Genomic DNA, 27,719 nt, shown 5'->3' with positions numbered 1-27,719 from the left:
TGCTTTTGTACTCACTTAAGTTCAGGGTCTTCTTTTTCTTCCTTGGTAGGAGTCACTTTAATACCTCCTTTCCTGGCACGAGGACAACCAGATAAGCTGAAAGAAGCACACAGAATAAAAGCCACCTCTTTCTGCTGCTGCTTGCCAAGAACCCTGGGTGCTGCAGCCCCGTGCAATGGGACTGTTTTTACCTTCTGTGGGATGCGTAGTTCCCCGTCACATGGCCAGAGCCATCACAGCCAGGTGTCGGGCACCTATGGAATAACACAGAGAGCTTACAAAATATGGCTTCAAAGGTACACAGTAAATGATATTTTGTCTAGGGTGGAAGAAAGAACTGTAGAGCTTTTGTTGAATAATTAAAACCAGTTCTTGCTAATTTCTTTTTTTTTTTTTTTAAAATAAGCAGACTTTTTCATTTTTTTTTCTTTCTTTCATAACAGAGTTTTACTAAGGAATGTGAAATATATTGTGTACGATGTGTAGATTTAATCAGTGCAAACACTGTTTGCACCAAACATTTTTCCTTGTACAGGATCAACATTACAAAAAACCACACCAAAAAAACCAACCCCACCAGCTTGATACAGATCTATTTGTAAATTTACTGTTATGTGTTTGTTTGTTATTCTGATGTTTTCAGGTACTGATACAAATAAGCAATTTGTCAGTATTTACAGAAGGGGAAATGGAAGCAGAAAAGCAGTTTTACTTTTGGGCATCAGCAGGTGATAGACAGAATTTGAATTTAATAATTTGTATGTTCTAGAACTGTAAGCATACAACAGAACCGTATCTTTCTAGCACTAGATTCAATTGGGTATTCAGCTTGGCAGTGGGATTATGCTTATGTCTCGTAGTTAAGGGGTTTCTGTGTGTGCATGTGTGTGCAGCAAACAAGCCTTTTCAAGTATGAATGTTTAATACTAAAACATCTATACAATGAAAAGAAACAAACCTGCCCATTACTGTATTTTTGCCAGTGGTCTGGGAGGGTGGGATTCTTGCTTGCTGGTCCTACATGAACAATGTGCTCCAAAAGCCTACTGGAGTCAATAGGTCTTTGCACTGACTTCTGTGGGTTTGGAGCAGTGGGGCTTTATTGGTAGCACCTTCCATCTCAGAAATTCAGATATATAGAGATATATAGACAGATTTTTAAATATTGTTTCTGTTTAAGGCTATTGTATTTCATGTGTGGGTTTTTGTTTTGTTTTATTTTAAGAGAAGAGAAACACACCTCAGCACACAAAGTAGCACAAAAGAAATATTTACCTTTAGAAGTCATGCCAGCCATTTCTATGTTTCTGTATTATACAGTACAAAGTTCTTACACTAAGCATCCCTACGGGCCTTTTGAACGCTATGATTTTTACAGAGTATCCGAATTACAAAAAGACTTGAGCCAAATAATCTTGTACTGAACCATTAAGGAAACTTGCATTGTTGAATACTTTCTTAAGGGTCTCAGTTGTTACTGAATCTTTCCTGAGGAGGAGATTGGTGATTTAATCTAGTCATTGGTAGGCTGTCACGTAAAGCAACTACAAATATAGTTGTAATAGCACACCTGAGTGTGCAGGTGTATCTCTTCACAGAATATTTAAAACTGGTTTTCTGCGAACAATTAATTTGTCAAAAATGTGATTACTTTTGGACATGACCAAATTTATTCACTGATTCAAGTAGAATTCAGCAAATATTTCAACTGAAGAAAAGGGAGATTTGATTTTTTTTAAAGATAATGTCAAAACATTTCATGATATTTTCAGAACAAAATATTTTGGCAGAATGACATGTTTCACACTGACAATGAAGGTAAAGGTGTGGGTTGCAGAGTGCCAGATATGCTGGACTGTGTAGAGCTAAGCGTTGACCTGTCTGAGTGTGGGACAAAGACTGGGCACAATGTCATGTGCAGCAGGCAGCAAGGGCAGATGTCTGGAGAGTGTGAATGCTCACAAGTAAATCCAGAACACCTGCCAAATACTATGCGTATTAATTTTGGCTACTTGTTTTATCAGACGATCACAGATGGAAAAGCTGTCCGCATAGACTGGACATGGACTTTAATTCTGTAAGAGCTCTTTGTGGGAGACATTCAGAACTGAGATCCTGAGAGTTATGGAGTTAAAAAAGACACTGAACTAGATTTAAATCTCCCCATCTGTATTTACCACTTACAGCAGCAGATAGATTTCACAACCAAATCAGAGTCCAATGTATTCTTGAGGTCATTAAAGATTTGAGGCTGAGATATTATCAATACTGGTGAAATTATAAGATTATATATGTGGACTACTGACAAATTAGTAAGAAGCTTCACTAGCAAGACTCCTAAACTTGGCCACTGGGTTGGGTTTTCCAAATATTGGTTGTATCTTTGTATGGACTGTGAAATTCCACAATAGAAGGTACAGCAACAATGCATTGCCTTACAGTCAGTAATACTGTGGATCTTCATCAGCTTTTAACTGGCTGATGAGTTTGAACTAGTGCAGGGGTCCTCAAACTTTTTAACCAGGGGGCTGGCGCATGGATGCAGTGGCAGGCAGTCATCTGCGGCTGCTTGGTTCCCCCCCAACCCCTGGAGGGGGGAAAGGGGGGGGGGAGGGGGGACGGTGGGGTCTGTAAATACCAGGGGCCGGATTGAGGACCGTGGGGGGCCGTATCCGGCCCACAGGCCGTAGTTTGAGGACCCCTGAACTAGTGTCTTAGCTTAGGGAGTCATCCTCTGCTATGGATTCCTGTGCAGAGCCAAGATAATCAGATTTGCATTGGAGGGCCAAAGGCCTCAGGAGCTCAAGCTAAAAGATGTCAACTCTCAAGTCTATGTAGGTTACAGATTCTTTTACAAGTCATCGTTTGTTTTGCAAGAACAAATCTCTCAATGACTTCACACAGAAATTCTTAGAAGTGCTCATTGAGTACCTGCTGGTTTGTTCCCTTCTCTGAGAGGGTTGCTTTATCTTTAGGTAGACAACTACAATTGCTCAAAAACTCAGAGTTTTAAAATTTGAGTCATCATTGACTTTAGTATGTTTTCATCTAACCACCTTAGATTGCTCTGTGCAGCAAGAGCCTCAGATAAAAGAGTTCTTGAAACTGACTCAAAGGTTCACTTTCTGAACAGATCTTCCTTATTTCCAAACTGTAGATCACATGGAGGCCTGGCTTAGAGTTTCATAATTAAAGCCAAAATCATATCTTGATTCTGGCAAATTAAACATGAATAACATTTGGAAAAACACAGCTTTTTCATATTCATGCCTAAGTACATGAGGGTACTTTCATGGCCTGATTCTATGAGCTTTTATGCCCTCTGCTCACACAGCAATAGTAAAATTAACTATTGATATCACTATACTGCACCAGTGCAAGCACAACTGCAGTTTTTGACATGAGATTTCATTTAGCCGATGCTTATCAAAAGCAGAGTTTTATTTAAAATTTCACCTGAATTACATTTACAGGAAGCTCAAATAAGGTGATAGATTAGTGGAAAATGATTTTATTTAGCCCTTTTTCCTTTTGCAAATTGTCTGTGAACAGATTTTGATTTTTGCTCTTTTTCTAGTTAATTGAAATTAAATGCTAAGTGCGTTATGCAACATATTTCTGTCTGTGAAATGTCCATGAACTTTGACTTTGTCTTTCACAACTCACATATTATACATGTCGTACAGTGTGCAGTTTGTCATTTAAGTCATATGCTGTTGCTCCTCTTTCCTTATGGCATGACCAAAACTCTAGAAGCTTTAGTGGAAAAATAACCATATTGGTATGCAAATTTCCTTATTCACACATGAATATGGGGCGGGGGGCAGGGGGGGAGCGGTGCTGCATGAGCACAAACTATTCAAAATATTTGTGTGAGTGTCTATGCATGGCAGAAAGCCAACAAAATCAGGGACAAATATATATGACTCAGCAAATGATTTCAAATTTGTCAGCATTTTCACAAGTTGGTTCCTCGCTTCTTGTGCTGTTCTTTTTAAAACAAACTAAATGTAAATTTTATACCTTTGAGAATCAGTGATGGAAAAACTGAAGTACTGAGCCAGTGTGTCAGTCTACCTACTGGTTTTGGGAACTGCTTTGAACAGTTGCCCATATAAATAGCTTTTCTTTGACATTTTGCTGCATCTCCAGTAGGTTCAACTCCATACCTGACATCAGTTCATCATTTTGTTTATAATTCCAGTTGTCAGATTAGGGTTTAAGACCAGTAACATTTGAACTGGGGAAACTAAACACTGGTTCAAGCCTAAATGTAGTCAGTCTTACTATTAATACTGTTAGAACAGAATAGTGCCATGATCAGACTTCATTTTCTTCTATCTGGACTAGGATTGAACCTAAAGGACAGAAAGGACAGTCACGGGGTTCTCTCTTTTTTACATGCATTCATGAGTTTTTCCAAGCCATCTATTATGGGATCCAATTTACAAGTTGCAGAGGGAAAGCTATGAAAGAACTCTAATTATCCTTTCCTCTTCCCCACATCCTTATTGACAAAGCCAATTCAATAACTAGATGACTGGTTGCCAGTGCCTCTCTTGACTACAGATTTTTGAAATATTCATATGTCCCTATACATCTGTCTATATAGCAGAGCCTGCACAGTCCTTTTGTAAGTGACATTTCATGGTGAGAATTATGCCAGAACAGAATCATATGACTTGATGTCTGCTTCAGTGACATTAGACTCATAGTATACAGTAGTGAACGGTAAAAAATTGTTTGTGGGAGTTCTGGTCTCATTTTTAGATTTCTTCTAACTAGATTTATTTCTAATTAAATAATTCTAATTTATTCTAATTGGATCAGGCCGAGTTATTTGCCGTACAAGTCTTTCATGTTAGATATTTTCTATTTCTCTCTGACTAAATACTGTGAGAGCAGCATCTCTCCTAGAGTTTACAATTTTTTTCGCCAGCTCCTGGTTGATTCATGAAAATGAAGGGGTACAAAAATGAAGAAAAGCAAATGGAGAAAAGTAAACTCTATTTCATTCAAAAGCTTTCAAACCAATTCACTTCAAGTTTCAAACAAAGTTTTGGTGTAGCTCAGAGCAATTCAAATGAACAACTGCGTTAACATAGGGAAAATGTTGATTGAAGATAAATAACATTTGTGCTATTATCAATACTTACTTAAGCTCCTGAGAGTTAGCAGCCATAAGGGATTTTAATGTCTTGTCAGCTAATGGGCACCCAGAAACACTGAAAAAAACCCAATGTGAATGTTTTACCAGAACAGAACTTTTTTTTTTTTTTTTTTCTCTAAAACAGCAACCTCCAGACAATCTATGACTTATAATAGGGGAAAAAAAATATCCTCAAATATTTGCTCTTGGCAAAGGAGAAGTAGTCAATATCAGGCTGTGGTTCTTAAATTACTGGAAAGGTATACAGTTAAGACCAAAGGTTTCTAAGCCCCTGTAAAGCTTTGCGTGGGGAGGCAGTGGTACACAGTGTCCTTCCTTTATCTTGCCTGCATGAAGGGCAGGTAAAGCATCTGGTCCATGTGGCTGGGAAAAAGCAGAAACTCTTCCATCCTGCTCCCAAAGGGAAAGGCAGGAAATAATTGTTTCAACCCCTAGGTTGGCAATTCTGAGGAAAATACTTAGCATACTCAGATTATGTTAGCAGATCTATGAACTTCAAAGTCATACATAGAAATAGCTGAAGAAACCTCATTTAAATCTCATGCACCAGCATCTGTACAGAGAGTGCTTGCACACTAAGGGAAATGCAAACTTTACTAAATTACTTATCTACAGGTCTCAGCTAAGAAATGCAGCTACAGGAATAAGAATATGTTGCTTAACTCCATCAGTCTATCGAGTCCAGACCTTCACAAAATACAACAAACTAGAAAAAACAGTCACATTTCTGCATGGATTATTTTCTGCAAATTACTTTTGAATGGTTATCCATGGTTAGTATAAAATTATTCAAAGATAACAGCTAAAAGTAGCTCTATTTCCTGCTTCAGGATTCCTGTTGTTCCTCACCTCCGGTGTGAGGCATAGTTTCCTGTTACGTGGCCGCTGCCATCACATCCTGGAGTTGGACAGCTATGCAAAGGAAATGCAATGAGAAATTAGAATATGTATAACATGCTACATAGATCACCCTTTGCTGCAGTGAATTACATAATGATCCTTAAAGCAATCACATTCATCATTGCACATCTTAAAACTATCATGACACTGCAGAAAGCTAGCAAAATTTACACACCACTTCTAGTTTTCAATTATTACTTGAAGCATAGAAGAAACAATGTTTTCCTATTTCCACCATGCAAATAAGTAAAAATCTTTTTTTTTTTTTTTTAAAATCTATGCAATGTGAAACCACCATGCTTTGCATCAATTTTTTTGGTTATGAGTTGCATTCTTAAAAGACAGTTTCATTATCGGTACCCAATTTTGACAGCTGTTCATAAATATTAGGGCTGAAGTTTCTGATCTGACCTCTTGTATAACACAGACAAGAGAACAATAATTTCCAAAATAATTCCCTCAACTTCTGACTAAAGTAAGGCACCTTTTTTAGAAACACATCCAATCTTTATTTGCTGACATAAGTGAGAAATTAGTTGTTATGGTTGCTTGCAGAAAAAAAAGCACATCAAGCTCACACAGCTGAAGTTCAGAATGAGCACAAAAGTTTCCCAAAATGTTTCTCAGCTGAACTGAGAAGTGATACAAAGGTGTCATACATTTAGCAGAAAAGGTATGTTCATTTATGCATAGAGATGGAGGTATGTTTGACCTGCAGAAGATGTTATAGCTTCTGTTTTTCCTCAGCCCTTCTGCAGTCATGGCACTGAGCTCATTTATCAAACCGGGATACGGTCCTCTACAAGAGGGCAAAGATATCAAGAAATGCAGTCTGTGCATGGAGGGGTAGGAGTAGGCGAATAACATATTTTTCTACAGTGTTTTAAAACTCTAACACCAACCTTATTAGAGTCACCTTATAAAGAGCTGTGCTTCTTTCACTGGGTCCATGGATAAGAAGGGCAAGCAGAAGCTGTACAAAAACAGCTGTACAAAAACTTTTAGCTAGTGCTCCATACTAATGAAAAAGGGGTACCTGAGATCCTCACCTGGCTATTTTCTCTGAGCTGGTAGAGTGCTAGGAACGTTTTCAAATCTGTAAAAAAGCCTTAGGAAGACATCAGCCTCATTTTCACAGCCCATATCAGCCTGGTCAATGCAGTTACAGGCAAAAGAGTTAACGTGGCAAAACAGAAAGCAAATGCTAGGAGGTGGTATTCTTAAAATTGTTTGCTGCAACTGAGCTAACCATGTCAGATTTTTTTTCTCTGCAAGTGCTTATGTCATTTTAAAAACTTCCTCATGATGGAGCCAACTGTATTGAATTGTTCTGTGCATGTTCTAAGCTCAATGGAGTCATAGAAATGCAGTCTGATCCTTACATTATCTATAGGGTTCTGATAAATTAAAACTATTTCTTATTTAATTTTTTGCACAGCTACATTTTAGATAACCATTTCTACTCACTGTTTGAAAATAATACAATAAACCCACTGTAGGCTGATCATTGCCCTACTAAATACTCTGGGTATTATTATTTAGGAGAGTAGAAAAGTATTTTACAGGCATCTCAAAACAGGTCAATATCACAAAGGAATAAATATTACAGAAGAAAAGCCATTAGTCTTCAGCAAATAAACTCTCAGTGATTTTTGTATGCATTTGTTTTAGAAGAGACAAACTAAACCTGACCTGTAGCAATTTAGGTCATGAACTACAACTGCAGATATAATGTGGTGAGTAGACAATATGCAGACTGCACGACATCGGGGGGGGGGGTGGGGGGGGGTGGGGGGCGGGGAAGAATCGTTCTTCACAGCAGCATGCCCCAGGGAAATGTAAATTCTAGAGGCAGAGGCGAATCTAACTGCTTCGGTGCCACCGAGTCTGGTGAGCAGGACACAAGGTGAAGGGATACCATTCATTTATTTATGGTCGAGCCTGCACTGATACATTATGGGCTATCATCACCAACTGATATGGAGCACACTTGTCTAGAGACCTACTCTGGTTTGGGACAAAAAGAAAAGTGCTATAAATGATCACTAAGTCCTAGTTGACTATTAAGGTGAAAAGACTATTGATATCAAAATGGTGTTGGTGTGAATCCAAAGGGGTTTTATGAAGAGCTTAGATGAGGTTTTAAAAAGCAACTAGTGTTAAGGGCTGATCAAGTAAAATGGGACAATTTTACTGATTTTTTCTAAACTGAAACAAGCTGTTATTTAACAGAATTTCTTTGTGGTCTAGACAGTAAAGTTTTGGAACTTAGGACATAGCAAGTATGTCTCTCTACTTGGGAAAAGAGGGTATTAGCTTATTCTCCCAGAGTGCGAGCTTGTGCACCCACTGGATTCTCAGCAGGACAGAGTAACTAACTCTGCTTTGAAGGAAGCAGATGAAGGATTTACGCATAGAACGTGTACAGGTTGGAAAACCCTGGGGCAGTTCCTGTCTTGTATTTTATCTTTTTATGAACTTTACATGGTTCCTATCTGAGAAATCCCAAGCACTTCTACACAAGCTCTCAACAGTGGATCTATGATGATGATTGTCCAAATAAGGTTTATTTAATAATACATTAACATTAGCACAGACAGTCTGTAGGATCCTATGAAACTGTGTGTTTTGTAGAAGGAGCTATTACCCATTTCTTAGCTACCTGTCTGAGGAGTAAGGAGTGATGCCCAGCATAACATTAGTCGTGAGTCTCTCCAGACCCCCAGGCCTATCCTGGCTTGTCTCAGCTCCGAACTTCATGTCTGCCCGTTGTATACCCACACCAGGGAACTAGCTACCTGCAGTGGACTGCCATGCAAGTCTCCCTGCTTAGCTCCTGCAAATCTACTCCAAACCAGCGCTCAGAACAACAATGTAGTCAGTCTTTACCAAGGCAGAGGAAAACATGGCGGTTTTTGTGACTCACGTGATGAGCTCCTTTTTGAGATCTCTTGAATGGACCTTGGGTTTAGGGCTTGGTATGGAGACATCTCCTGGATATTTCTTTTCCTCTACATTTTCTGGAGAGCTCACTGGATCTTTCTGAAATATTAGATGAGAAAGTGACAAAAATTTTCTCTTTCCAAGGCCTCCCATATATTCAACAAAGAACTTGCTGTGGCAAGAAGAAAATCTCTTGGAAGATATGTGTCTTAAGAAATGATGGAGAGAGATGTATAAAGTTTAGTACATCCTAGTTTCAGGTTCTCATAGCTAGATTTTAAAAAAATGTTATGTAAGTATTTCTGAAGGCAGATGCTGGTTTAAGCCATACATAAGGAAAACTGAGGTTTGCTTTATAAAGTGGTGATAAAAGCCAAAGAAAAGTACACAGAGAAAATAAAAATAGCTGTTGAATATATAGAGCCAAACAAGACCTTGGCAAGTATGTTCTTGTTTTTTCTGTTCATCACTAAGTCTTGTATACAGTTGAGGTGAGTACCATTTTACTGTGAATTACAAAATTACAATAATAAATGAAAAACCCCTCTTTTACATAAGCATATGTAAATGCAAAGCTTTTTAGGTCTGTAGGATGGGGTTACTTGTTATCTTATCCAAAGAGCAGATTCTTAAAATAAAAAGCATAAGAACAAAACCACTTTCAAATTTTCTTAGCAGCAGGCTGCTAAGGGTATTTCTTGTTTTCTAATATTTGTAGATTAAAATCATCACTGCCACAGTGCTGCTTGATGGTTGGTATGGACCATGAGCATTCACTGCCTTGGGAAGACATTTTGGAAATTTGGAGTCCTGAAAGGAAATTACATATTTGTGTTCTGAAAAAATCTGTGATCACTTCAAAATAGCTTGGTTTATAGTTTTGAGAATTAATGTCTTCAATTAATATTATTTTTATGAAAGAGAAGTATTTCATTTCCAGAGGGATGCTCTGTGGATATTGTATAATTCAAGAATTCTCCAAAGCCCATAGCATCAATTATTGAATCTCCATTAATCCCTTCTGGGCTTCATGTTAGTTTTGTGAGTCTGTTCTAATACTCAGGTAGGAATCACCCAGAGATTACTGTCTGTAGGAGTAGGAACTCTGCCTGTGGTTGAGAGGAGAAGCTCCCAGCTCCTGCTAAACTCATGGGGCTGGTGCCATAGATGCTTTGGGCTTGTGCAGCTGATGAATGTGCCAGGACAGAGGGGTAGGGATGTCTGCAGTGCTGTTAAGGCAGAGCAGAGGGCTGAGGAGAATCTGGACTGAAAATGGAGATTCTGCCTAACGGGACTTGTAAGCTCTGCAGGGGTGTTTCTTCTGAAAAAGCTTCCATATGGTCCTCAATTCTGGCAGCTCGTCTTTGACTGTTTGGAGACTGGATCCTCAATATGACTTCCTTCTGCTTTCTGGTACTGGCTACCTACTGCCTACTGAAACTCACACTACACATACATATAGAAACCATGCCACATTATTGCTATATCAATTACTACTGACTTTTGCAACCACATTTGTGGTGTTAGTTTGTTTAGGAATAATCTAATCTGCTATGAATATAGAAAGCAAAAATACTTACATTCAGCTTTTCTAAACAGTCTTTCATAGTAATTATCAAGTAATTCAATTTTTCTTTTTTTAAAAAAAAACAACACCATGATATATTTCAGGCGTTTAGAATTTTATTTCTAAAGGAAAACTTTGGATAAGGAGTAATAGGGAAAATTAAAAGCAATGAAAGGTATTGGTAAAATGTTAGTACAGAAATAATAAATAGTCGAAGATCCTCCAAACAAAAATGCTAAAAAAAAAAAAAAAGTGGAAAAATAGGTGTCATCTTTGTTCAAGATTCAAGAAACATCAAAGGCAGTTGTCCAAGATTGAGTTAAATCCTGTTTAAGGCAAATGGGGGTGCTTTTGCCATTGCAGTCTACAGAATGGGGATCTGAGTTTTTGACTCTATCTGTTCACAACTCCAGACCTGCCTTTCTCATATAGACATAAATGCAAGCTCCTACAGGGAACTGTCACAGTGTAAGTCATTGTAAAATCCAAAGCTCCCCAAATTAACAACAAGATAGTAACCCTCTGTTGACAGCTAGAAGGGATCAGATGTCAAAACAACTTCAAAAAACAGAGGTAAAATGATTTCCATTTAATGTAATAGAGGTTGAAGAAGGTTGGTTTATCATTTTTTCTCTAACCACCAGCTCCAATAGGCTGCATCTCTGTCACTGAACTGAGGACCAATGCTGTGTTTCTAAAAGTTTAGTGTATGCCTGGGCTGGATCCAATGTATCAGGACGGGAACACATCAGCCTCTTCCACTTCTTGTCAAAGGTATAGCTGAGAGGAGCCTGGAATCAAGAGCGGTGGAAAGACCACTCTGGCACTCCACTGGGATCCTGAGGTGGGTGATGTGCCTCATGATGCACATGCAGCAAACAAAAGTAACCACAACTGTTTATGCTGCGGGGTGTATTAAGGTTTTCATATATATAGCTTGTGTTCTTTATCTCAAAGGAAAAATATCTCTTAGTCTTTTGCTGGTGATGGACCAGAAACTTGTGTGTGTGAGTTCATCATCATGTCACTGCCTGATATCTGCTGCACAGAAAAGATTGATCAGGAATTATGTGTAGCAAGGCTTGACAAAATACTACAGTATTGCAGTTCACAGCTTCATTTAATGATATTTTACTGAATTATTTAACAAAAATAAGATTGAAAGATGAAGATTAACATCTACAGCCACAGGTATAGCTGATACTAGAGGGTTTAAAACTGCAATATTTTAATTTTCTATCTTTGAAATAATTTTTTTCCCAAATTTTAATTGTGAATTTCCTGAATTATTAAGATTTGTATTATTTTTAAACCAATAGCTATACACACACCCACACCCCCCCTTACAATTCCATAGTAACTGCACTTTTGTAAAAGAAAAGAATCTAATAAGGACCAAAATGGTAATACAGTTTCTTTCCTAGTATATTTCCCAGGAATGAGGCTGACATATAGACATTTAAACCAGTGATTTTTTCAGCATTGTCCTAGTGCCTTGTGGAACACTTGGTGTTATTCAAGCAGCATGAAATCTTCAGATGTGTACAACGTGCAAAAGGAAGACAGTGCAAAGGGAATGTAGGCAAAGGAATACTTTTCTAGGACCTTACATCCGTACATGTGGTCCAAAAGGAGTTGCTCTGTCTGAAATGAGTAGGTCAGACCTAAAGACCAAATATTTTTTGGTCCTCTGCACTTAGGACTGAGTGTAAAGCATCATGCCTTGGCTTGTATGCTTCTTAAGCTGTTCATCTTTAGAGGGAGAGACAATCCTTTGGGAAACACCTTTAGCACTTTCCACTTTTTGGTCTGTTAGGTGATGATTGTCACAGCTAGTCAAGTCCAACCACATGTATGGTTTTTCCTTTCCTATTTGAACGCATTTATAATTAAATGTTATTAAAATTCTGAAGAATTCGAGTAAAAGAAAAATCAGAATGACACCAATCGGTCCAAATACTACTATTTTCTGCAAAGAGCGTGTGTGTATTCATGCATGCACACTACAGAAAGAAAGAAAGCAATGAAACTCCATTAATGTACAGATGGAAGTTTATATTGATTTCAGCAAAGACCAGAACATAATGGTAACATGAATAACAGATAATAGCATCTGGCACTTTTAACATTTTTAAGCCCTGAAATCTTTGGAGAACTGACAGTTGAACTAACTGACAGCTCTAGTTATTTCTCAGCGCTTTCCTTTTGGAGAGATTTTGAGCTTTTTCCAAATTCAGATTTTTTTTTTTTAAGGGGGCATCTGGACAGGCTATTTTGCTGAGAGAGAGAGAGACAATATTTTCTGGAAATTACCACCAAAATTAAGCAACTGTTGTGCATATGAACCAGATAACAATGAATTAGAAATAGATATAATCAGTCATTTTCTTTGCATGAGGATAACTGCCAGTCTTCGATTTTGAAAACAGAGCCTCTGGCCCTGAGATCACTGGACATGTCAACACTCCCTGGGATGGCAAAATCTCACAGCAGAGGTCTGGGGCCAGATCCTCAATTAGGGACAAACTGCACAGTGTCAAAGCACCAAATGCAAGGAGCAAGAGTGCCTGACCACAGATCTTTATGTCCTGTTGGGTAGTCCTCCTATGCCTCCGACTCCCAGTGCCCATAAGGGACAGGGAAACAGCCAGCCACCAGTCACGGCCTTCCGAAAGTCAAACAAGGACTGGGGGGATGTGGAGGTGCTCCTGCCACGGCTCTTCAGTGGAGTTGCGGTGGCAGCAGGGAGGAGGAGCAGCAGGACAGGCCCCCTGCCAAGTCTGCGACACCGATTGATCCCCTGCAGCAAGGCAGTTCTCTCAAAGCTGGATGAGTTTGTTCATTATGCGGCATGAATGGGGAAGAGCCTGAGCCCTCAGCCTACCGCCTCGTGTCAAACCCATTCTGAAACCCTGATACAGGGATTCTGTTGTCATTCCTCTGATAAGGAGCATCATCAGCCCCACAGAGATGACAGCAAAGGGCTTTTCAAGACAACCCAGCCTTCAAGAAATGCTCCCCCGTGGTGCAAGCTGTTTCAGCGGTCACGCTGCAACAGACTACCTAGTGATGACAGGTTTTTTTTTTTCTTTACACAACTGAATTAACTTTTATTTCCAGGTATTTTTGGAATTGGAAACCTGGATGCCCTTACTTCAGTCCTAAATAAATTTACCCCTGTCTATGTCTTCTTGAAGTGCCAATTTGGAATTTCAAACAAGATATTTTTGTAAGAAATATAATGTTCAAATGCTATTGCTTGATATATAAAACCAAACAGAGAGGAAAAGTATTTGAAGCTGAATAAAGCATCCATATTGGGAGATCTTTTAGTCTGTTTGAGAAAGATATCACTGAGGCTTGTCTATGTTAATTACCAAGATTTTATCTGATTAGCCTTTATGGTGCTGGTGGTCCCTTCCTGATTTAAGAAAAATGCAAGCAATCCATATTCTGACAGCTAGGCTCAAGAGAAAAAATAAAACCAAACTCACCAGCAAAACAGAAGAATAAGAAAGAAAGACCGTAGGAGACTATGCTGCCTTGTTGCCAAGACAGGATAAACAGACATGAAAGAACAAAACTGAAAGAAAATCACAATCAAGACAATTGTCAAGTTCAAAGTGGCAGTCTAGAAGACTAGCCATGAAAGCTGGAAAGTTACTAAATAAAAGTATTCTCTGAAATTTTAGTTGTTCATTTTTGTTCCTGCAACTCCATTTTCAAGTTAGGGCTTTTTCATTTCCCAGGACAGGATGAAAAGGGAATATAACCTTGATATACTCATCTAGTTTTTCCATTCTGTTTCCTTATCAGATAAAAAATATCACAATTGGTGGAAATTATGTACATATTCTCTTGTGTTACTTGTACTCAAAACCTTCAGGAATTCCTAACAACTTTTATTTCTGAATTTGTGCTCTCAGACTGTTTTCTGGACCACTGGACTCACTAGTGAGCTCTAAGACTCACTGGCAGAGATTTCTTGAATTACGTTAAATGTAAAATAAAAAGTTTTCCACTGAAAGAATATTGCAGTCAAGGTTCTAAGCATGTATTTAAATGCTTAGAAAATTAATTATCTAGAATTATAAAGAGTTTGTGTGGAAAAATTACTTTTTGTTTCAGCATGAAAAAAGCTGCCTTGGTTTGATATTTTGGTGGTGTTTATTTTTTTTTTCTCCTGAGTGATCCGTAGGCCATTTGGGTGTATACACTACAGGACTGAGTCATTAAGAATAAAATTCAAACAACAGTCCCTAATGGTGGATATCTTTGATTTCCTTATCTTATAGACTTATAGACATTCACATGTAAGCTCCGAGAGCAAGATCTTTCAATGTAAGTATTGATTTTTATGCCACATATGAGAGGCCATTAAAGCTAGCTCAATGTTCACAAACCCTTACCTGTGGAAACTTGATTCTCTTTAAATTGTACTAGGTTGGTCATCCCAAAGACCATCATATGGCCACTCTCCCAAGGGAAAAAGTCACTCAGAAACTGAAAAAATACCTCTTTTTCTTCTTCTTTCCTGCCATGGGTCTTGCTGTAGTTGATGGGTGTATCCCAGCCTTCCTGTTCACAAAGAGCCTGGTAGAAGGCTGCATTTACCAGGATACTGCTTGTTTTGAAAGGAGAAGAGGAAGGAGTGGGAAGTGCTGTGCTGGAAGAAGTGAGAGGCATAACTTTGTCTTGGCTTCGGTTCTTTTTCATGCTCAAATCCAGAGTGCCATTTTCATCCACTTCTATCTCAGCTCCCTGACATGCAACAGGAAACAGAGACATGCTTAGATATGGACGTGGTGAGGCTGCAACATAACCATGTGGTGCTTTTAAAGGATAAATATAAATGCATGCTTTTATTTAAATTTATCTGAATCTAAAACCAGCTTTTCGATTTATATCAGTTAATGTCCAACTCTTAGGCAGACTTAAGAGTAGCTTCAGTAATGGTATCCCTGCATCTCAGCTTAAACATAGTAAGTAGAATTTAAATAAGATGACTGTAAACCATAACCTATACACCCTGAACCTAGTTTTATTTAAAAAAGTTTAGCTTTAAATCTTCTTGATCTTTTCACTCTTACAGAGAACTATGACCCCAATTCACAGTTAAAAGCATTAATGCATTGTTTAGGTCATCAACAGCATTATTAATACATATCCTCCCTTCCCCCCACACCCCGGAAACATTACATCTGTGTTATGGGGGAGAGAAGGAGGGGGAAAGAAATATGCCTAAAAGTAGCACAGTATGAGAAATTTTCACTAGGGTTTTGTACATCACTTAAAATAACATATTTTCTTAATCATAGTTTGACTAGATCGCTAAGGCACAGGTCTGCACCGAGACCATTGGACTGGCAGCCACAGCAGGATCTTTAGGAGGTTCTTCCTGATGGAGACCTTCAGCATGAGTTAACAAAGCCTTTGCTACTTGGCAAGTACAGCAACAAGCAGCCTCTGATTGCAGGGAGGTGTGCAGTCTGGGGAAAGACCCAAATCTCTTTCCAGGCTGGGAGAAGCAATCAGAGTTGCTCCTGCTCACAAGAAGGGGCAAGTGCTGCTCAGCTGTACAAGAATAAAGGAAGGGAAGCTCACTGTTCTGCCCTGACCACACACACACACACACACACACACCAAAAAAAAAAAAAAAAAAAAAAAAGAAGAGTACAAACTCATCTTCTTGGAATGATTAAAAGCTCCAGAAAGTGCAGCTTACTAATGGAAGCAACAAAAAAATACCCTTCATGCTCAATATGCAACAGTGCATATTGACATACTATTTATATAAGGATGAGGATAAGACTAGTCCTTTTATTGCCAACCATTACTAAAGTCAAGTAGGGGAAGAGGTGTAAGAGGTGGCTTCTGAAGGAACACTTGGTAGTCTAGTTCTGTATGTTGCCTTGAATAAGGTGGAAAACATTCCAACACTGTAGAGATAAATAACAACATCACAGATCAACACAGGTAGAATGCTGTAATTAACATCGCTCTGTGTCTTTGTCATTACTGTTTTTTATTTGCATCACCACAAAGCTCAGATACCACTTGGAAATTTTGGGCCAGATGTCAGATTCTGTATAACTGCGGGAGAGTCATATAAACCCAGATTGAGACTTCCTACCTTGAGTAATATAAAATTAAACCCATGGCACAAGTGAATCACCTAGAAGCTCTTGTAAATAGAAAAGAGACAAGAAAACTTGTCCAGGGGGCAAGTTTTTCCACCTTTCTTAGACCTCTTTCTTAGGAAGAGATGAGACGCTGGCAGGGTTAGTCAACCATTTAATGGTTGGAGATAGGGCAGTGAAACTGATCCTTACTCAAGGATCTTAAAAACAGTCGTGGTGAACCAGGGAACTCTTCCCCTGTGCTGACAGTGTGACATGACTGCCCTGGCCGCACTGAAGGCACAAGCTTCCTTCAGGCAGCCTTGTCTTCTACCACTGCCAGTGGTAACTCATTTAAAGGTAAAATGTATCTGATTAAATCTTTTTAATCAGGAGGAAAACATTGGTAGAAGATGAAAATTTATGCCCCAACGATCCTCCTCACTCAGGCAGTCTACCTCCATTTTGTATCCTTGGGCCTAAGTGGGATGCCCACCGAGACCAACGCACTGCCAAGCCATCGGCTTGCTCCCGGCTCAGAAGCTCAGGCTCCTCTTACATTTGCTTCTCCTGCAAATGTGGTGAACATAGCAAAGTTCACATTTTCAATCACACAGCTTAAAGAGAGAGATGTTTTATTATATTTATGGGAAGTAAATACACTTCTAATATGGTCATACTAAGACGCTTTGGTTATATCTTTCTGGCCCTTTTTAGTAAATAGTTTAATCTCCTGTGATAGTTTTAAGCCCTGAATTTGACAGTGCAGCTTATCCTGGATAATAACTTCGTAACCACAACATCTTATGCCATCTGTATAATATCAAATACATTTTCATACCAGCATTAATAACCCTTAGTTACAAAAATCCAAGATATTAACTATATCAGTGCCAAGCGCACACTCCATGATCTGACAATATAGCTCTGCCATGATCGCCCCAGTGTTTTTTGGCTTCATAGCTGATATGTAACTATAGCAATGAAACAGAGCTACAGTAATCAAGTTTAATGACCAATGTAAAGTAAAATGCTAAATATTGTAGTTGCTGACATTTTTCATAATAAAAAAACTTGGGTTAAGTCTGCACAACCAACATTCACATAAAATTCCAGACCTCTGTGACAGATGGCTTAGGAAAGGAAGCCATGTGACTGGGCTGCAGTAGTTTTATAGTGCAAAACCCATAAATAGTGCAGATTCTCTGTCACTGACAAATAACAACTACTCAGAAGGCAACAGCAACAACAAAAAGGACCAAAACCAATCAAGGTCCTCTCCTCGGTGAAACTGGACATAGAAAAATAGCAGGAAATTTATTGTCTCTGAGAAACAGAGACCATCAGCTACAAGAAGGAGCTCTGTTTGACAAGAAGAGCATTTACTAATGTGTATATTTAAGGCTTCCTCAGCACTTTCCTGAAATTCACGAAGTTGGGTTGTCCAACATGTCCCTGATTCTGATCAGGGAATGCTGGGTTGTGTGTTTGTGAAGTAGCGTACAGATGGGGTTTAAGTGAGCTCACAGATGCACACAACAATTAAATATAGTCATGGAAAAAATATCCCTTTTTGCCTGTCGCAGGATGGATCACACGTTTACAACGTGGCTTTTTATTCAGAATGGTATAAAAGAGCTATCGCTTTGCTGCCTTCATAGCAAACTCCAAATGGCAGAGCACAAAGAATAGTCAGAGATACTGCTCCAGTTTTCCTTCCTACTCTGATCCCACCCTCCTCTCAAGATGTCTCCTTTGCTTGTTTTACCATGTTTATTTTTAAATTAATTTTAAAATGGAACTAAAACCACAAAAATGGCAAATGACAAAACATACTAGAGCAGTGCTATGACATGTTGACAGAAAATGGCACTTACTATGCTTCGCTCAGACTTGTAAAGGCTGTGTTCTCCTCAATGGAGGCAAGATCTTATTACTGTCAACTCTAGTGCATGTGTGAACAGGTCTATATTTATCAATTTATCATGACATATTTAAAACATAGTTACCAAAATAATGTAAGCTGTTCTGATTCTTCTTTAAAATGTAAGCAAAATAAAGATGTAAATGTATCTTATTATTTCCTAACCTATATTAGTTTGCAGCTGTGTAAATCTTTGGGGCCTGATTTTGATCTTATTTACATTTACACTGGTGTAAACCAGGGAAAAATCCACTGAAACAATAAAGAAAAATCAATGAGAGTGAGAGGATATGGTAATTAAATTTGGGTCACTCCTTATCTACTCCCACATCAGTGACGATGTAATTATCCCCACAGATTTTATAAGCTGCTGGAAAAAGGAGTCCACAATAAAAAGTGAGAGAAAAATATTTTCTTTATCCAGGATCTATTTGGTGAAAATATAAGGTACAAGTAGTACTCTACTATGAATATCTATCTAAAATGAAGACTAATTTAAATATGTAAACAAAAAAAAAATGGTGTCTAGCCTCTTCAAGTGCTTTGTACATTAAAGTCAAGCTTTTTCAGCCTCCTTTTATGACATAAATATCATAGAATATTTTCTAGTACATTATTAAGTCTTGTCTAAAACTGAACTACATTAGCTAGGACAAGGATGGGGTTTTTTTTGTGACAAATTACTCCTGCATTTTTTCATATGCTTTTGGTCCATCTGATCACTCACAATATTTAATACTCTGTAGTGTGTCTTCAGTAATGATTGCAAGTTAAGCTTTATCTCATAGCTGGTTCAGAAAGAGTGAATTATTGTGTCTGCATGAATCTTATTTCAAACCCGTGACCTTAAGGTGATTGTATCATTATGTATAAGGGGCTTTATGTATTCTTTGGTAGGCATCAGCCATACAATTTAATACTAAGTAAGTCCAAGGAAACAAAATTATCAATGATTTTGCATTCCCACTAGCAGTTCAGTCTAGTTTGGAAAGCTCAAAAAAGCTCCTCAGTTCTGGTATTGGGAGTAACTCTGAAACTGATATCTTGCCATGTGTATGAATACTATTCTTAATGCAACTTCATCCAAAAGAGTAAAACCTTTTCTACTCCCAGCCAATAAAAATACATGCATCTGGTCCTCAGTTCTTCAGACTTTAATTTAAGCAAATGATTTATTCTGCAGCAAATTAAAATACTAATTTGGGTCAAAATAAGAAAACTTGTAACTGCCCAGCAACATCTGAGACAAGAATGAAGTCACGATTTCAGCCCAGAGCAATTCACAAATTAAAAAAAGCTAGCCAAGAATGTACTCAAGGAGCAATATGCACAGCAGTATAACAGGATGGTACCTACTGATATTCTTGGCTGGTTTTTCATCCTGTATTTAGGCTTTACAGTATTTGGAATAAAGGACTGCCTGAAAAACGTGCTGGTTACTAACTACATTGTTGAAATAATTGATGTAATTATCACCATCATCAATATCCAAGAATGGAGAGATGACATAATTTTGTTCAAAAACAGAATTTGAACTTTAAACGTTTTTAGCAAGTGTCATTTTTTGTTTTCTTTCAAGGCATAATGTGCATATGCCATTTTGTCTAAACAGGTGGGAAAAACACCAAAACAGTCAACAAAATGTTTGGCAAGCAGTAGTGATAAGGATACAGATAAACTGTACTGCTTGCAGCTACCTCTGTGATACATAAATGTGGTGAGGGCTGTAAAGAGGGAAGATCCCTGGATGCTATGACAATGTAGACTTGCACTGTGCTAGAAACTGTAGGCTAAGCCTTCTAGAGGAGTCCTTCTGTTGACTTCAAAGGGAGTTGAATGAAGCTAGGTGAACTGCAAGTCAAATGCCACCACAAGACAGCATGAGAATTGGCTGATCGGGACCATATTCAGGGAAACAGTTTACTATAGTCCCAGGTGGAGGTTGGATGGCTCAGATAATGTAACATAAATGTGGTATGAAGTATTTTGGAAAAAGGTATCATCAAGGTGTCTGATGATCTTAGTAATTTGTATGCAGCTGATAGATAATTCATGGAGAAAACTTAGGATCCATTTTATTTCTCATTTCAGAATAAATTTATTCTTGAAATTGCTTAATTTATAAATTCATATTTTTGATCTTGATATTTGGTAAATTACCTTTTTACATCAGATGTCTTTTGTAGGTTTTCTTACCAATGGTACTGTTAATGTGTAATCTGTTTTCTCTACCTTTGCTACCCTCCCCTTTCTTTTTTTCGGCTTAGACTCTCTGTTTTGATCTGATATGTAGAAAAGGTGAGATATGCATTTGAAAAATCCATTAAATTAATGAAATTTGGAACTATTTTGTATAGAACACTTTTTCATTTAAGTGTTCTATATGTACAGAAAAGCGGTGAACATACAAGGTAAAACATTCAACTCTTACTAAAAGATGGACAGTACTCCGAAGGTCAAGCAATAAAACTCGAGAGAAAAATTAAAAAATATTTTGGGAACAAACTTCTGCTGAAAAATATTTTGATATTCTCCCCACTTGTTTGAGCAAGGTGACATATGCATGCCTTGAGTGAATATGAGAAAATGACACTAGCTCAAATTGTTTGAAGTTCAGATTCTGCTTTTAAAACTTAAAAGCACATCTTTACAGCTCTGACAAATATGTAACTTGGAAAGTATTTCCAGCAAGTCCAGGAAATCCTCTGCCATCCCACTGTCCTTGCTCGACCACTACACTGCCTCCCATCTGCAAAGCGTCACTACTTGGGTTGCTGGGAGGCTGCCTGATGCTCACACAAGAGCAAACACCTTTTCAATCCAGAACCTTTGATCTGCTAAAGTATGGAGGATTTTAATCAGGTTTTCTCAGGCAAAGGAACAAAGAAATGTGGCGAGGGACAGGGCTAAGAAGTCTGGTACTCTGGCGCTCTGAACACAGCCACCCCACACAGGTATTTTCAGACCTGGTGAATGCACGTGCTACCAAGAGTAGAAAAAGGAAATCACTAACTCTAGTCATCTGTTGATGCTGCATCATCTGTGTCCAAACACTGATAAAGTCCCAAGAAATGTTTTGTATCATCTTAAAAATTGTGAGGTATTCTAGCAGTTAAACATTTACCTTTGTGGTCAATACCAGCCACAAAACAATTCAAAAACTTTGATAAATAGAGAGTAATCTCTTTAAAAATAGACTTTTTTTTTCTTCATATTTAAAAATAAGAAAGCATCTTCATTGAAGAGAATCTGGTGATTTAATTCCACAATTTTTTGTTTGAATCCTGTACGACAAAAGTCATAAATAGCCAAAACCAAATAAAAATGGGGTTTGTGTGGTTTTGGCCACCAGATTGGTTTGGGGTTTACTTGCCTGTGTTCTGGCCAGAAGCTCATTCTGATTCTTCTGTCAGATGTTTTGTAGCAGTATGCCCTCCAGAAAGTCTGGCAAAAGTGGAGGCAGGCAGATAGCAAGGTATGCAGGTGATTTTCTTTTAGGCTGGAATCCTGGCTGTGAAAAAGGAGTAAGCTATGTGCCCCAAGTGCCCTTCCATATCATTACTGTTATGTTCACTTCCATTCAAACCTTCCCCATGATTTGGCAACTGCAAAGCAGGTACAGAGGAGAAAATCTTTGGGTTATGCCTGGTCCCTTTACTGCTCTTCTCTGGCAAGAAAGGTCTATTGCCGAGGTCAGCCAAAGGCTGCGGCAGCAATTTAATCCAGCCATTGGCATTAGTTTCCATTCCCCGCTAGAAGAAGTCTCTGTTGAAGACTGTTGGAAGGAGCTTTTTGCAGCAGATATCAGGGATGGATCTGTCACCTGGGAAAGGTTCCGTGAGCAGTCTTTGGGGCAGATAATGACTGAGTCATATATATATATATATATATATATATATAAAATAAAGGGGATGTATGTGGACACACTTTAAGAAGCTTACCCCGTGCCATCTCTCAACATCGATTTCAAGATCCAAGATTTCACAAGTAGAAATCAAAGGCAGCAAAGGGATACCACTCTGCAAAGGCGCAAGGCTTGGAATACCTAACAAGGTGCTGTGCTGGTGGTAAAATTAATGATTCCACTCAAAGAATAAAAGCTAATCTCTTAGTGATGGTGAATGAAATTGTAGACCAACAGCTGTGGAAGCCACCTCTAGCCAGACTGAGCCCGGTGCTAAAATAGATAAGGTAGAGTGACACTGACTTGCAGAGAAATAGGTCATCTGTCTTTTGGAGCATACATCATGACTCAGAGTCCTACAGCAGAAACACACATAGCTACTCTGTGTTTTGATAAATACACCTCTTTTCACTCCCCAGCGATTTCTTCTCAAGTTCTTGTAATGGCACTCTCATCTACACAGAGCTCTCAAAAGTTTCATTGCAGTGGAGCATGTGTGACTTTAATACAAACAATAAACAACCTTGCTCCCGCAAACATGGTCATCAGAAGAAAATCTCGTCTATTTTCATCAGCAATATAATACTATGTAATGGCACAGAAAATAAGGCTCATAGCTCACACAATATCATTTGTAAATCATAAAGATCTGTGAGGAAACGCAGAGCAGAAACCAAAACATGAAATCCACACAAACATCTACGATATTAGGCAGCTTTCCATTATGACAGACTTGCCCAAATTATCTATCTCCAAACGCTGTGGGCCTGACTCTCCTCTTTTGCCAGCAGAAAGGAGAACGTTACCAAAGTCAGTTGTTATTTCCCTCCCTACACCTCGTCAAACTGTCGTGAGCTCCAAACATAACAGACTCAATAGGTGTAGTCCTGTTCCATTGCTAGCAAAATATTACTTTGATTAATCACATTATTATTTTTTTTTTTTAAATCAGGCTCCAAAATGATCACTTATGACAGGTTTCAGAGGGAGGAAAATTCCCTCTTTAAACAGATCTAACTCATTATCCACCACAGATTGTTGCTAGATTTGTAAATAACCTCTTTTGCTCCCACAAAACTCCCCCCTTGTATTTAAGGCTCAATTATTAAGAGAGTTAACAACAAATTTCCTGCTATTTATTTATTTTTATCAGAACTGGTCACTGCATTACTGATTTTTTTCTCTGTCTCTCTTCAAAAGAGCATGCAAACAGAAGCCTCCTTTTTGGGGATTTAATGCAGTCACTAACATGAAAGACAGTTTATTCGCACAGTTCAGTAGCTAGCACACCCTCCAGGTTCTTGGACTACCCTACCTTGGCAGACAGACTCTGTGGTTTGTTGGAGAGGATCTCTGCTGCTTCCCTGCAGCGGGTGGAAAGGTTCAGGATAGCAGCAGCTGCTGCTATGTGGGTGTCTTCACTACATTGACCGTAGCTATAAGAGTTGGCATGGCAAGGGCTCTGTGTGTGGGCGCTAGCACTAGGCAGTCGATTAGAAAATTTCACTGGATTTGAAAAATGCTTTGCTGTTGAAGAGAGATTTGATTAGCAATTGCATGTATGAGATTTTTCCCATTAAATAGTTTTGTTTTGCAGACTTACTATTTCATACATTAAAATATTAAAAGAATACATTTTAAACAATCCATTTCTTACTGGCAGTAAAGGTTTGCTGTAAAAATGGCTTCAGAAACACAATAATTTAATTTTTTACCTAACAAATACACATTTTTCAACAAAGCATCTGAGACTTCTACTTAGATTTCACTCATTCTTTACTCAGGCATTAAAAGCAACGATGTCCAAGGAAAGACTGGACAAGCATTAGTGTGTTATCCGTCGTGACCTGACAACACTGGTGGGCAAATGCAGTTGTAAATGTATCCTTTTAAAGGCTTCCTCTTGGAGCTCTATTGTGTAAAAAACCAACAGTGACTTGTCCAGTCTTAGCTAAAACAACAGTGCTTACCCTACTTAAATGCATGTCTGTTATTTAAATAGCTTTGCTTATGTGAGTAAGGAGAGCAAGACCAGGCCTTGAATGAACCAAAGCGATCAGATAAGAACATTACCTGTTAGGATTATTCAGTCCAGATTTTGTGGCAATGTTTAGAAATTCAAATCTACCCTTTAATCAATTAAAAAAAATAATGAATAATGAAAAATGAACAGGTGAACAGAAAAGCACTTTCACAGACAGAAGTGGTGTGTGTAGCTCATTGTCTGGTCCATCAGCACCACTTATTCTAAAACAGGTAGAAAGAACTCTGCTCTCTGCTTTGCATTTTGGAGCTTGAGATGTCATTAACTCTTTCAAGAAAAATACAGTGCCGTGATTTCAGCTTTTAGGAAGCAATAATCACTTCTTTTGTCTGTAGCTGTCAGTGTCCTACAAAGATAAACTAAGCAAATTCCAATTTCTCAGCCTACACCTAGATACACCAAGAACATTTCCGTGTATGGCCATCTGCTCACTCCATAAAGATCTGAGCCCCAAGGCTCTGGATCTCTTTGGATGTAGAGCTTTGGCTGAGTGCATTTTAATGCTAAGACCTACACAAGCCGTCGAAGGACTCATCTTTCCTCAAACTCGGGATGCTCTAAGAGAAACACTTTATGTGCAATGACTGTAGCTGAATGCTGTATTCAGTTTTTCTAAGCACTGGAGGCAACTCAGTAGAGAAATACATAAGACCCACATGATTCAGTTCTCCCTTTCTCCAGTGCAAATGGAAAAGGATTTATCTACTGTGCTGTAAAACTGTAGCATAAGCAAAAGGGTCTACATTTTTAGCAGTTACTACAGCTAACTTCAAATTATATTTAAAAACAAAAAAAAAAGCATTTTCCATTACTGACCCCAGAAGATTTTTTTTTAAAAAAAAAAAAAAGCCAGGCTAGGAAGGGTGCATGGTTTGTTAACAAATCAAGTTTATAAGTGCTGAATCCACAGAGGGCTAATGATGGTCTTTTGGCTAGCTACATATTTACATAGGATGCGGAACCAATCACTACATCATCAGCTTCTTATTGCCAACTTTTGTATATCTGCATAGTTAAAGCACTCACCTGCCCACTTACTTTCACCTTTCCATTAAAATAATAGCTGCACACTGCAATCTTTGCAAGAACAACAGGCTGTAAACTTCAGCCCTGATATACATTATACATAAATTGCATATGTATGTATTTTCATTTGTATAAAAACATTTCAATCATTTTTTCCTTGAAATGAACCTGTGAAATAGACATACATCTGTGCAAAGAGACAGCTAATAGGGAAAATTCAATTTTACGAACAAAATTGAAAAATCTGCCACCCAAGAAGCTGGCAATGCACATATTTGCTTTCATTTGAACAAGCCTATTTTCCAGGCCAGATAAATATCTACTTTTCATTTGCAATTTTAAATGGGGCGTTTATACATATACACAAACACATAGATACCTGCAATCATGTGTGTGTGTATGTACTCAGACACCCACACAGATAAATATATAAATACATAAATTTTATAAATATATAAACATATATAATATTCTATAGTATTAGAAGTATATTACAATTTATTATATATGTATCTATTCATATATAAAATTTTCTGCTTTTCTGTTCACCTTATCATGAATGTTCTCTTTTGTTGGGATAAATGGGACGCAATTTGTTTTCTTTTACTAAATTTTTTGCCATGAACAAAATTAAAACCACCTAAAGAGTCTTTTGTAACATTGTTTTGGATTAATTTTCTTTCTGAACCCAAATATGGTGCAATGACACCCTTTTTTTCCAGTTCCCTCATGGCAACAGGTTTATTTTTTTCTTTGAAATATGAGTATTTTATAATGGTCAATGGCAGAATCTTGCTGAAGTTTCCCATGCAGATTGTGAAGGGCATCTGCAATAATGATGTGTTTGCACTGTGGTATCTCATTTGTACAGAGGAGTACCTCAGCAAACCTGTAAGTGATGCAAGCAGAAGAACCTTGATAACAATTTGATGCATTGGATATTTCCGCACTACAAATATGATGTAGTACAGAAATATGAGATATTAAAGCAAATTCAATCCAGGCCTAGAAGTAATGCAGCCAAGGCACACGGTCATCTAGGAGGAATACTATAATACCTGTATGAATGCATCTAAAAGGTATCTGAAATGCCTTTAAAAACTAACTTGGATTTCTTTATGTTATATTTCATTACATCTTATGCAGACACATTACATAGGACTTCTCATGGCAGCATCCCATCACATAAAGATGTCACAATTCAGTCAAGGAAGAAGGTAACAGATAAGACATAACCCTTTCCTTTTTACTCATCTTTTCCCCTGATAATTGCTCTTACAAAATTATTAAGCGTTTTAGCATTCTATATTTACTATATATAATCTATAGTGATTATATTTAGCATTCTGGCCCCATGTGATTAAAGATGCTTCCTACAGAGAGTTATTGAATTCTAGAAGTTTGAAAGCAGAACCAGCGAAAAAAAAAGGTAAAAAAAAAAAAAGTCATTGACATTTTGCTTATTTTACAAGAGACAATGGAATGTCAAGCTTACCTTCATGGAACTGGGGTGTTTTTCGTCCTTGTGCCACAGGTGCTGTTGTGCGTTTGCCAAAGACTTGTGCATCAAAGCTGGCATAATCAAATGGTACTTTTCCAAACTTCTCCTGTTCTTTCACCAGTGTGGCTCTCGAGGAAGTGACTGGCTGTGAAGCTCTGTAATTGTATTGAGATACCTCAGGCTGCTTTGCTAAATTTGTCCTGCAGAGAGGAGGAAAAAAGTGAATGAGAAATATAAGGATCTCTTTAAATTAACTTTTCTTGAAAAATAGGATGCAGTTCTATCTCAGTATCAGAAAGGGTACTATTCTTGTAAAACTTACTGGTAGGTATATACGAGAAGTAAATGACATAAATATGGTGGCTGACCTAGCAGTCAAAGAGTACTTTGACTTCATTCAAGTTCTCAAGCTGAGGACATAAAAAAACTTTAATATTCCTTAGTAACAGTGAAGGTTATTTACAAGAAAGATACTGACTTCGTCTAGATTACCACTGTAGCATGGTGCTTCCTTTATTTCTAAAAATTCTCTGGATTTTTGCTAGTCAGAGGACTTACAGTTTTATGGATCGCTATTGTCCTCACTTTACTGTGAATGAGTATTGTATAAATATAATATGA

At 38.0% G+C, this 27,719-nt stretch overlaps 1 protein-coding gene across 8 annotated transcripts in view; it reads right to left on the bottom strand.

The window, feature by feature from the left end:
* The window catches only part of ST18 (ST18 C2H2C-type zinc finger transcription factor), a 218,361-nt gene that overhangs the window by 10,718 nt on the left and 179,924 nt on the right, over positions 1-27,719 (bottom strand). For all 8 annotated transcript variants that reach the window (XR_013927240.1, XM_080381467.1, XM_080381466.1 and 5 more), the window contains 8 exons: positions 27,093-27,298; positions 23,843-24,054; positions 15,096-15,341; positions 8,997-9,112; positions 6,020-6,082; positions 5,157-5,225; positions 192-254; positions 16-96 (listed from right to left, as the gene is read on the bottom strand). Coding sequence is in view for 7 of the 8 variants with exons in the window: in XM_080381467.1 (XP_080237593.1) it covers positions 16-96; positions 192-254; positions 5,157-5,225; positions 6,020-6,082; positions 8,997-9,112; positions 15,096-15,341; positions 23,843-24,054; positions 27,093-27,298 (1,056 nt within the window). In the remaining variant the exon portion in view is untranslated. The remainder of the gene's footprint in view (positions 1-15; positions 97-191; positions 255-5,156; positions 5,226-6,019; positions 6,083-8,996; positions 9,113-15,095; positions 15,342-23,842; positions 24,055-27,092; positions 27,299-27,719) is intronic.

This window comes from Falco punctatus (assembly GCF_963210335.1).
Source record: "Falco punctatus genome assembly, chromosome: 3".
Taxonomy (NCBI): Eukaryota; Metazoa; Chordata; class Aves; order Falconiformes; family Falconidae; genus Falco; species Falco punctatus.
Note: the sequence above shows the minus strand (reverse complement) of the source record. Positions and strands in the feature narration are given on the sequence as shown.